The sequence below is a fragment of the Artemia franciscana genome, chromosome 5 (assembly GCF_032884065.1).
Source record: "Artemia franciscana chromosome 5, ASM3288406v1, whole genome shotgun sequence".
Classification (NCBI taxonomy): Eukaryota; Metazoa; Arthropoda; class Branchiopoda; order Anostraca; family Artemiidae; genus Artemia; species Artemia franciscana.
Genome location: NC_088867.1, coordinates 44,468,683 through 44,481,019, shown reverse-complemented (window position 1 = coordinate 44,481,019; position 12,337 = coordinate 44,468,683). Strand labels below are relative to the sequence as shown.

General features: G+C 36.9%; 1 protein-coding gene across 2 annotated transcripts in view; it reads left to right on the top strand.

The window, feature by feature from the left end:
- LOC136027465 (uncharacterized) overlaps positions 1–12,337 on the top strand; it is a 53,321-nt gene that overhangs the window by 15,368 nt on the left and 25,616 nt on the right. For both annotated transcript variants that reach the window (XM_065704756.1, XM_065704755.1), the window contains exons 4-5: positions 6,961–7,131; positions 11,143–11,324. In XM_065704756.1, the coding sequence (XP_065560828.1) occupies positions 6,961–7,131; positions 11,143–11,324 (353 nt within the window). The remainder of the gene's footprint in view (positions 1–6,960; positions 7,132–11,142; positions 11,325–12,337) is intronic.

Genomic DNA, 12,337 nt, shown 5'->3' with positions numbered 1-12,337 from the left:
TTGAGGTATTTGTAACTTACGAAAGGGTTACCAGATCTTGATGAAATTTGATATTTAGAAGGATCTTGTGCTTTAAAGTTCTTATTTTAAATTCTGACCAGATCCTGTGACGTTGGGGGGAGTTGGAGGGGGAAACCGGAATTCTTGGAAAACGTGAAAATTGGGGTATTTTTATCTTACGAATAGATGATCGGATCTGAATGAAATTTGATTTTTAGAAAGAATTCATGTCTCTGAGCTCTTATTTCAAATCCCGACCAGATCGTTTGACATTGGGGGGAGTTGGAGGGGGAAATCTTGGAAAAACACTTGGAGTATAGGAATCCGGATGAAGCTTGGTGGATAGAATAAACAAATGTCCTTGATACGTGATTGACAGAATCGTACTGGATTCGCTCTCTTTGGGGGAGTTGGGGGGAGGGGTTCAGTGATTTGGCGAGTTTGGTGCTTCTGGACGTGCTAGGACGAATAAAATTGATAGGCGTGTCAGGGAGCTGCACAAGTTGACTTGATAAAGTCGTTTTCCCAGATTCGACCATCTGGGGGGCTAAAGGGAGAGGAAAAATTAGAAAAAAATTAGGTATTTATAACTTACGAGTGGGTGATCGGATCTTAGTGAATTTTGATATTTAAAAGGACTTCGTGACTCAGAGCTCTTTTTTAAATCCTGACCGGCATTAAGCCTCTTATTTTCCTTTTTAAATCAATCATAGAATTTTGTTAGAATTTTGTTTTTTAAAGATTCATAAATTTTGTTAGAGCTCATGCCATATGATCTCTTGGCTCTTAGCTCTTCTCGCCTCGTCACAAGTGCCATATGAGCTCTTAGCTCTTGTTTTTTCTGTAAAGTGCAAATTATCTTCTGGCATATTTTCTGGCCACTGACATATTTTCTGGACTCTTTAACTTCGTTGAACAATATTGTTATCCCCAAATTTTGATTGGAAGTTTTAAGGGAAATATTGAGCATGGAGGGGAGGGGGGCCGGTTGCTCTCAAATCACTTTAACTCTTAAAAAGGACACTATAACTTCCGATTTCAAATCAAATGAGCCCCATCTAAAGTTTATACGACCTCCTATTCCATAAAAGCTTATATGCCCTCATGGCATAACTTGCAACCCTACCCCCAGGGTGCTGAGGAGTTGTGTCAACCCTAGAGGCATTATTACATGTTCTTTGGACTATTTTGAGCAAAATTACTATTTCATAATTTCAGTCAGATGTGTTTGGCGAAAAGAGGAGTTGTTGGGAATGGAGGGGGGAGGGCCAAATGCCCTCCATCACTTTTGACGCTTAAAAAGGAACTAGAACTTGAAAAGTTTTCAACCATATAAGCCTCTGCTTAAGTTGAAAAACAACCTTTTATAAAAACCTGAAATACACCGCGGCACTACTTACAACCCTTGTCCCCAGGCTGTGGTGATTTGTATCAACCACAAAGCCTTGTTATATGATCTTTGGACTATTTTGAATAAAATGACTGTATCAAAATTTTTTATTCGATGCATTTCGGGAGAAGGTGACGTGTTGGGGGGGGGGTGTTGGTGGCTAGCTGCCCTGTGGTGAATTTAACTCTTAAAAAGGGCACTAGAAATTCAGATTACCAATCCAAGAGCCACCTCCGAAATATATACGACCACCTTTTCTATAAGAACCCTATGTGCCCCCGGGACATAACTTACAGCCTTTACCCTGACAGCTGTGGGGGCGGAAGTATCTTTCTCAAAGAAATAATTTCTGGAACGTTCAACTACGATAAACAAAATTGATATCTCAAAATTCTGATTGGATGTCTTTGTGTAAATGATGAGCATGGGAGAGGGGGGCTGGTTTCTCTCAAATCAATTTTGACTCTTCAAAAGGGCACTATAACTTCTTCAAGTCAAGCGAGCCTCATCTGAAACTAATATGACTATTCATTCCATAAGAACCTTATATGCCCCTAGGGTATGATCTACAACCCTATCCCCAGGGCACTTTGGGGTCGTGTCAACCCTAGAGGAATTGTTATATATTCATTGGACTATTTTGAGAAAAATTTCTATCTCATAATTTGAATCCAATTCGTTTGATGAAGAGGGGTAGTCGGGGGAGGGGGCTAGCTGCCCTCCGTCGCTTTTGGCTCTTAAAAGGGAGCTAGAACTTCCGAATTTTCAACCAAATGACCCTACTCTTAAGTTTATACAACCATCCCCTCCTTAAGCCTTAAATGCCCCTGCGGCATATCTTAAACCCCTTGCCTCCAGGCTCCGGGGTTTGTTTCAACCCCATAAGCCTTGCTATATGATATTTAAGCTATTTTGAATAAAATGAGTGCCTCAAAATTTCTATAGAAGTATTTCGAAACAATACGACGTGTGTGTGTGTGTGTGTGTGTGTGTGTGTGTGTGTGTGTGTGTGTGTGTTGAGGGTAGGGTAGTTGCCCCCTGATCACTTTGACTCTTAAAAAGGGCACTAGAGCTTCTGATTACCAATCTAATGAGCCCCCTTCGAAGTTTATATGACCACACTTTATATAAAAACCTTATGTGCCCCCAGTGAATAACTTACAGCCCTTCTCATGAGGGCTGGGGGGATTTGTCATCCTCAAAGACATAATTTCCAGACCTTTTAACTACGTGGAACAAAATGGCGCTCTGAAAATTGTGATTTGAAGTGTTTGGGGAAATGATGGGCGTGGGGGGCATTCCACTCTGATCATTTTCAACTAATAAGAAGGGCAATGGTCCTCTCAATTTCCAATCGTATATTATGTCATATGTTATCTTTCATTTCCATTTTTTATTGGTTACTAACAAGTCTCGTCTTTCATATTGAGGTTTCACAATTAAGACTATTATTTATATGGACATTTTAGGTTTTAAGGGTGGGTTAATTCTCAAATTCCAGACCTTTCAACTACGTTGAATAAAATCGTTTTATCAAAACTTTGATCGAAAATGCTTAGGGAAATGATCGGCGGGAGGGGCATTCGCCTTCTGATCACTTCCGACTATAAAAAGGGCACTAGCCCTCGCAATTTTCAATCGAATGAGCCCTTCTTGAAGTTTCTACGACAACGCTTCCTATAAAAACCCTGTATGACTTCAGGACATAACTTGCAACCTTTGCTCTGAGGAATATGGGGGGGGGGTTGTCATCCTCATAGACAAAATTTCTGCACGACTATTGAATAGGACACTAGCCCTTTCAGTTTTCGATCGAATGAGCCCTGTTTGAAGTTTCTACGATAACTCATTTGATACAAAGTGCCCTAGTCTAAGACAAAAAACAAAACAAAAAAAAAGCATTATGCCAACATCGTTCTTTACGTAGGCAGCACTTTTGTGCCGCCTATGATCTTCTTGAAATTATCTACTTCCTTTTGTGTAACCTTGTGAAATTTATTCCTGATACCCTTTGGTTTTCTCTTACCACTTCATCCATGCAATTTATCAAAATTTTATGAATTTATGCATCTGTGTGTTAAAATGATAGATTTAGGAGGGTTACGCATTTTCGTTTTCTTTTTTATTATTCTTTCTGATTGCAGAAATTGTGAGAACACGGACAGGAAAGTAAAAAAAATCATAACAGTTAATCAACCAAAAATGTTTTCTTTAAATGAATTAGTATCCCACGAAAAAAACTAATGTCCAGAAGGTACCCTTTAGGGATGATAGCTTGTCTGAGTCTCTCCTTTTCGCCCTTTCTCTCCCTTTGTTAACGAAGTATTGTTGACATTGAATAATGTTGTTTTGTTGAGATTTGTTGACAGTTTATTTCAAGACACTTAATTAACCAAAAATGTTGTCTTTAAATGAATTAGTATCCCATAACAAAAGCTTATGTCTGGAAGGTACCAGTCAGGGATGATAACAAGACTGCTTGTCTCACTCACTCCTTTTCACCTGTTCTCTCCATTTGTTGACATTGAATGGTGTTGTTGACAGTTTGTTGACCTTGAATGATGAAACCAGTGCTCTTTTGAGACTTATGCTAGAAAAGTTACCTACTCGACAATGCTTGACCTGACTGTGTCAGCTACTGTTTGAATTTCTGGTGCAGGGTCGAGTGGTGCAGTGTGAGACGTCCCTTGAATTACCGTGTCTTGGTTGGCATAATCTGTTTCCCTTGCTCCTTTTCTTAAGCCTATTGACTAGGAGCTATCCTGTTGACGGGATAGAAACGTTGTTGACCTTGAATGATGAAACCAGTGCTCTTTTGAGGCTTATGCTAGAAAAGTTACCTACTCGACGGCTCCTGACCTGTATGTGTCAGCTACTGTTTAAATGTCTGGTGCAGTGTAAGACGTCTGTTAAATCGCTATGTCCTAGTTGCTATAATCTGTTTCCCTTGCTCCATTTTTTAAGCTTATTGACTAGGAGCTATGCTGTTAATATGCCATGCTTTCTGCTTTTAATAAATTCTTTTTGTCTTTTGTATTCTTCTCTGATTCCATTCGGCTGTCTTCGAAACAGTGTATCTGCTCCCTCTCTTTATTTTGTGCTGAGAGTGGCTTCACACGTAACTTTTTGCGCCGAATCGATTGGTATATACTAAACTGTTGTTTCCCCTAGGATTGCTTAGATCGGGAAAGTTTACAATGCATCTGCTGGTTGACTTGACTTTCCAAATTCAAAACAGTGCATTTGACAGATCAATAAAAAAGCTTCAAAACAATCATTAACCCAAACCAGTATATCGGAAGGACCAATCAAAAGCCTAGATTTCACCATACTCATTATCTGTGTCATCACCATCATCAAAATATACCGTTGGCACTGTTTTTTAAGGTAGTTTTGAAAGCATTTTTTTACAGCAGTGTGGGCTTGAAATTCCTGAGTGTGGCTTGATTTATGGCCTTGTTAAAGTGGTTTATGTACCGGTCTGCTGATTTTTCCAGTATTACTAATATCTGAAGAAAATGGTGTAGTCGAAGTTTCATATTATATTTCTTATTTTGTAAACAAGGTATCTGCACGAAACTTCCTAAAGCGCATTTAAGAAACAAGAGAATCTGGTCAAGCTTTACTGAAAACAAATAGCTCAATGCGAATCAGCTTCCTGATGTTTCAGGAAAATCATCAAGAAAATCATCAGGAAGCACTATTCATTTACACCTTTGTCCAAGCGCAGTAAGTCTGGCCATCACGCTACCTTGTCGAGACTCCTTTGCAAATTTTTAAAAAGTTTAGTGGCACTGTTATGGGATTTGATAGTCAAATTGATACTCAAACTCAACCCATTAACTCAATGCAATTCACCTCAATCCTGGTGCATCCCAAGCCCCTTTAACTCAACCCACATCTAAATCAACGCTCACCCAATTTGACTTCATTCAAATCAACCTCTTTCAACTCAACTCCTTTCAACTTAGCCCTACTCAACTCATTTCCACTTAACTGGACCCCAAGTAACGCAATCCCGCGTAAATTAAATCCGTTCAACTCAACCCCATGCAGTCCAATCCCCACAGTTAAACTTGGTTCTTCCTAATGCATCTCGACTTCTTTTACATCAACCCTAATTAATTGAACAATATAACTTGACAATATATGATTTGTTGTAAGTGATATAGGCTTGACTTAACTGAAGTGATTTTTAATCAGTAGTTAGTTATTGTGAGACTCTTCCCTATTTTGTGCTATTTTAAGGGTCTTAGGGATAAAAGTTTCAAGTCAATCGGATACAGAAAATTTAGAAGTATTTTTTGAACCCCAAGAAAACCAGTACCCCTTGAGAAATCCTTTTAAGTGAGATTTTAATGTTGAATATGAGCCGATTAAAATAGCAAAGTTTGTTAATGGAATATTAATGTGAGCGGAATTTGGGGATTTTTACGAGTTTGAGTAATGGGGTTTAGCTGTACAAGACTGAGTTGAATTGTGCTGCGTTACATGGGAGTAAATTAAAGGGGGGGGGTGAGCCAAATGATCATTGAGGTTGATGGCTTTGAATTGAATCGGGTTGAATTGCATGGAGGGGAGGTATTTAAACCAGGATTGAGCTACATAGGTTTTTCATTCAACAAGGGCTAAGTAAATTATAAACCTGGAATCCTCACCTTAAGATAATAGTCCTTACCTTCAATTATCCGAAGTACTAGCATGGAAAAGAGCCATAAAAGGTTCAGCTAGTCTTGTTAGGGCCTAAGTAAGTGAGTAAGCTATTATGTTGTTACATGACTATTATTGTCATTATCTTGTTATCATTTATTTGCGGTAAATCATGGCATTCTTGTCATGACAACCTAAAATAGCATAGAATATCGAGGCTTTTTACCACAAAATAGGGTGACCTTTACATCTCTAAAGGTAATAAATATTTCCCTTTCAAATGGCCATTACAAGCTGTATTAATATGTTTTTTAAGGTAAGGCAGTGACGCCTATACCGGAAGCAGCGTTGCCAATGCTTTGAAATAAACTCTACCAGTTTTAAGACCAAAATTGTATCGCGAGAGATTGATTTATACTATCTGAGCAGCATGTCAACAATTTGCCGTAAAAGGAAGACAATTTTATATAAAATCTAACTTGAACTGATGTCCGAGTCAGAAATGGAGCAAGTAAAACCCAAATGTTCTGAGAACATTTCTATTGTACCAACAAATTTCTAATTCTACCAAATTGTAGATGGACCTCTGAATTCTACCAAAAACGGTAAAATTGTATTGCATTGGCAAAACTGACTGCAAGGTGTCTCGAGGTCTATTATGTTCCTCGACAACATCCATGTTTTAGTAATAGAGCAGAATTTTAATTCTGCTCAGAAAATAATTCTGTCGTATGGGTTTAAGATCGTTTTAAATTTTGAATGAACTACGATAAAATGTCATTTAACATCAGAATATATTTTTAGATTTATTCTTTGTTTGTATACTTTGTCGGATTTGTGGATTTTTCTCGTTTAGATAAAAGGATTGGATTTTAATGACTTCGAATAAATCAGACATAGTAAACTATTTCTATTTTAAGAGAGGAAGAAGCAGACAGTGAAAACGATGAGACGGAAGATCAAGGTAGCAGTGTGAAAAAATCAACCAAGGAAAATATTTTAACGATGCCAAATGTTATCGTTATTTTGTGGCTTGTTCTGCGAAGAGACTCTGAGCATAATCTTCCGATCCTCAAGTCAGATCTAATAAGGTAAGCAAAAAAAAACATTGCAAGGGGGTGTGATCTAGTGGGGAAAATGGGTATTATGATTTTTTAATTTTGGTAACTGATTATTTTTTTCACTTCCTTTATAATACTTAGTTCTTTTGGTCTTCTTAACGAGGTTTTGATGTTTGTAAAAGCAGAGCTTTTGAGGGGGAAATTGATTCCAATCGGTTTCTAATTTTTTGTCACATTCATATTGTGAGATAAGGCTTTTATCATATAATCAATATGATTCTTATAAGTGTTGTTTGTTGAACTCAGAGAAAGTGTCATAAACACATGAAAATAAACATGAAATGGAGATATGATCTAATGGGGGAGCTTTTCACTAACATTGTTCCATTCTGGTAAATCTTCTCTTGTAATAGCTAGTTTTTTCTAGCTGTTTTTGTTGAACTTTGAGTTTTTATAAAACTAGTGTTATTTAGGAAAAGGTTGGTTTGTAGTGGTTTCCAATTTTTCTGTAGGCTACCAATTTTATGGTATAGTTATGTTGTGAGATAGTAGATCTTAGTCCTTCATAGGCTAATATCACTCCTTTAATGTGAGCATAATAATCATCAGTGTCGACCTATTAATTGCTAAACTCTGAGAAATTGCCATATAGTATCCCTTGGCATGTTTTTTGTTCAAAACACAGCGTATTCTATTATTTTTCAGCTTACCCAGTGACGACTTCAAAATAAGATCGCAACAATATCTGTTATGCTTGATGTATCTTCGTATATGGCGGTCTGTTTTCGATTGTCAGTAGTTGCAAATATTTTTACATTAAAGAATAAAACCATTCACCCTGTATTTCTTTTATTGACTGCAGCAGAGGTGCAATACAATATAGTTTAAACCTGGCCATTCTCAAAAAGCATCTTTGGTTTATTGGCTCAATAGAAGTGGCTACGGAAGAGATTTTAAACAATCTTTGATGTGGAACACATTTCCCTAATGTGGTGACCTCAGGTGGTGTTTGGATACGGCAAATGAAATATTCCAAAATCTAATGAAAATACAATACTTAGAAACATACATGGTATATATTTTGGCACATTAGGGGGTGGGATTAGGGGGTTTTGAATGCAAAATGTGTTAGGTACAATTATTCTGCGTATTATGAAGTAAGAATTGTTTTCTAACTTCAAAATGTCAAATACTTTATGCAATAAAGTAGTGGTTTATTGGCTCAATAGAAGTGGCTACGGAATAGGTTTAAAACAATATTTGATGGAGGACACATTTCCCCTATGTTGTTTTTTACTAATACAATACAATTAGTAATTAATACAAACAATTAATACAATACAATAATAATGCAATAATACATTTTTTTTTGTTAACTCTGGTAATCTATCAGATTGTTAATGTTAAGGTTCAGCATATTTACTTTTAGAACAATCCTAATATAGACCAATGATGCTACTATTACTACTAACTGCTCACTGAAGCACTAAGCCGCCTCAGGCCAACATATTAATCTGAACATCAGTTTTAAACCTATTCTTGCACCCCGAAGCCTCAAAATCTCCAAAAAATCATTCATTTTGCTGACATTTTCATCTAAGACATTGGAATCATCAGCAGTGACGTAGTTCTAGGAGGGTTTTATTTTCCCTTTTGGTTCCGTGCTCTCCTATAGCCTTTGCTGTGTTCCTTAGGACCATGTCCATCAAAGTGATCCTATATCGATGGGGAAGTAATGCAACCCTGCTTGATCCCTGGTTCAACAAGATATCAGCTACTAACCCTATATCCTACCTTATCCGCAGCGCTGTTATTCTTATGCATAGAACAATCACTTTAATGTATTTGTCTGGCTATATATCATACAAGGATCGGATCTTCACTAAAACTCTTCTATCGGTTGAATCATACGCTTGCTCATATTCTATAAAAGTGAGAATAAAAAAGGGTCTGGTGACTCAGGCACTTCTCAGTTATTAATCTAAGAGAAAAAGTTTGGTCAACGCATTTTCTCCCCTTGCTAAAACCACACTGTCCATCTCTTAGAACTTTTTCTACAGCATCTCTCAGTCTAAAAAGTAGCATATTGATAAGTAGCAAAGTTTCTTAAAACTTTATTCTCATCGTCACTAAGTATAAGATATGATTACTACACTCACTGTAACCACCTTTCTTATAGAGGCGTTTAAGTCAAGTTTTCCTAAAATTGCTAGGTACTTTCGCTTTTTAAAAAATTATATCCACAATATTCAGTAACTTTTATTGTAACGGTATTACCACCATGTTTAAAAAATCAATTTACTACACTGTCAGCACTTGGGGCCTTATTATTTTTTAATCCTTTTAGTGCTGTCAGTAACTTTTCGGCATAAAATAAACCTTTCTTCACTTCCAAAGTGCCACTAGCTTTTTCATTGTTCTCTATCTTTTGCTGTAACTTTATCACGGCTTTGCACATTTTCAAAATGTTTTGCGCATCTTCCTTTAACTCTTTTCTCATCACTAATTGTGGCCCCGTTCCTATCTTTAACTAGGACAGGTCCAGATTGATCGGTCCCTCTAAATTTGTTAACATGCCAGTTCAATATTTCCTATTATGCCGTTTTGATGCATCTTCGATAATCTTCAGCAATTTTATTGATGGTCTCCACTTCAACCCTTCTTAATTCTTATTTTAATGCTTCTCCACTTTCTTTGCGCTTCTCTTATTTTCATATGATCTATAACTAAAATATTTCTTGTACAAGCCCTTCCCCCTCTCTATGAAACTTAAGGCATTTTCCCTAATACTCTTAGCTATGTTTCTAACTCTCTTCCTTAGACATCATCTGCTATTTTAGAAACTATATTCCTAAAATTGTTCATCCACATTATTAAATGTCCGATTGTGGACTCTCCAATTTATTATTTAACTGTACCTGGACAATTTCACGGAAAATTCTCATCCTTGAGTTTATCAGCTTCAGAGTTCCCAGGAGGTAGTTGCCTTTCCTAATTTTCAGCTTTAGAGTAACCCTACTAGATGGTGATCTTTTCTTTTAAAATCAATAACAGTACTCCTATATTCCCTAGTATATTTTATTGATCCTGCCTGTCTCCAGTTTACAATGACAGAACCAGTAAGGTTAGCAGCCTTGCCGTCATGTGAATACTGTGTTAACTTTTGGACCATTTTCGCCAATTACTGCATTAATTATAGCTAGATTGTTATACTTACAAAATTGCAGCATTCTATAACCGCTACTATTTTATTTTCCTACAGCAAATTTTCCTGGGCCTGGATACCATCTATTCCTACTTTTCCCGACCTGGCCTTAAAAGCCTCTAATAGAGATATCATAGTTCTACATGGGATCCTGTCTATTTGTTCCTGTAGCTGTGCGTAAAATTCCTCTGAGTAACTACTATCTCCATCAGCTGATTCCACGGGGTCATTAAAACAAGCAAGGATATCTGATTAAGGAAATTGCATGCAGCTAAGTTTCAATAAAAGGTAACGAACTTTAGGTTTTAGTGAGTCCAGTCCACCTTTTTTTTTACCTTGAGACTGGGGGGTTGGAGTTAAAATGACCTTCTATAAGGGTCTTGCGGAGTGACGACTTACCCCTCTTTGCAGCATTGTTTCAAACGTAACACAAAATAATACATTTATTTGCTTACCTGCACAGATGCAAAAAGGGTTGTGCCTGTCTATATGAAAGAAAAAACGTTTTGTCGTATAGCTACCCTTGAAAGCCGTGAAATTATGACCCAAAGTTCATCCTTAATATTTCGGACCCTACATACTTAAAAAATTAAAAAATAGCTGGTGCCAAAAAAAACTGTTCAAAATTGACCCCTCCGGGAGTTTGTTCTTCTGTCATCAGACATTCTATCAACTTTTACATCAACATTTTATCAACTAAAATGGGAAGTTTTTAGGGTGGTTTCCCGTATTACTTCATGAAGCTTATTTATAAGGGGGAAAATCAAATAAGCACAAGATATATAGTTTAGAATGTCAAATTTTGTTTTAATTAATTATCGAAGATTTATTTATAGGTGGTTTCGAGAGCTACATATATTTGTACCTGAGCCAAATCTGGTGTCTGGTCCAACGTCTTACACTATACATGGCAGATCGCGTTTCTTTTTCTGTTCTGCTTACTTAAATGTCGACGTCCTTTCGCCTTTAGACGTAAGGGCTATTATAAAAAGAACCCTAATTGACCTTGAACTGCCAGGTAAGTTTTACCAGGTGAGCTTGCCTCAATTCTTAAGAAAGAAGCTTTAAATATTGTCAAGTTTTGGTACAAGTCGTTCCTTCTTGCTTGTTCATTTGTATGCTGGGCAGAAAGTTCCGTAAAGCAGCAACAAGCTCTAGTTGGTATTAAAACACTACTTGCACCGTCTTTGATTCTTTTGATGGACTTACTTTTATATACTCTCCCGATACTGACACATCTAATTTGATTGATAAATAAAATCGATGTTTATCTATAAAGGGGTCATAACATATCTTCAAAAGATTGAAAACAAGCTATACAGAAAGCAAAGTAAAAAAATCATTGAAATTTAAAGAAAAGGCCAAGAAAAGCTTGAGATAGGTGGATTCTACTGGGGGGGGGGGGTGTCTTTTGGAGAAATACGAAGTTTTCGTTATTAACTTTTAGAAAACGAAGGCACAAAATAACTCTCTTGTTCTCAAGCGTTTCTAGCTTTTTTTAGAAGAAGAGATTTCAGAACTATGCCTTTTCTGAAGATTATTCGCACGGCTTTTTTTTGAAGGATTCCGTTTTATATGACTTCCTGGAAGATGCCATGATAACAAACTGGACAAGCATAGTCAAGATCAGAGCGGGCAAAGGAAGTATAAATCCTTAAAGAATGAGAAGGAGGGACATCAATTTTATTTTTGAGCTTATAGAAGGAGATGAAAGCATTAGCTTTGTGGATGATGTTTTTGACTTGAACACCTCACTTTAAAATAGAAGAAATTGTGACACCAAATAATTTCAATGACGATACAGAAATTGCAGGGGGGATAGGATTTAGAAAAAAGGGCGGGTATCTAGGGTAATATATTGGCAGGGTCATGGACTTTCAAGGGTTTAATCCCATGTCTAAGTCCAAAGCAACATTCGCAGTGTCGTTGAGGATGCTCATATTGTTGCTTATGATGTTTCTATAGTATGTTTCAGCTATGGCTAGGTCATCGAAATTTCAAACTGTTAGAAAATTCCTTAGCAAGGCCTAA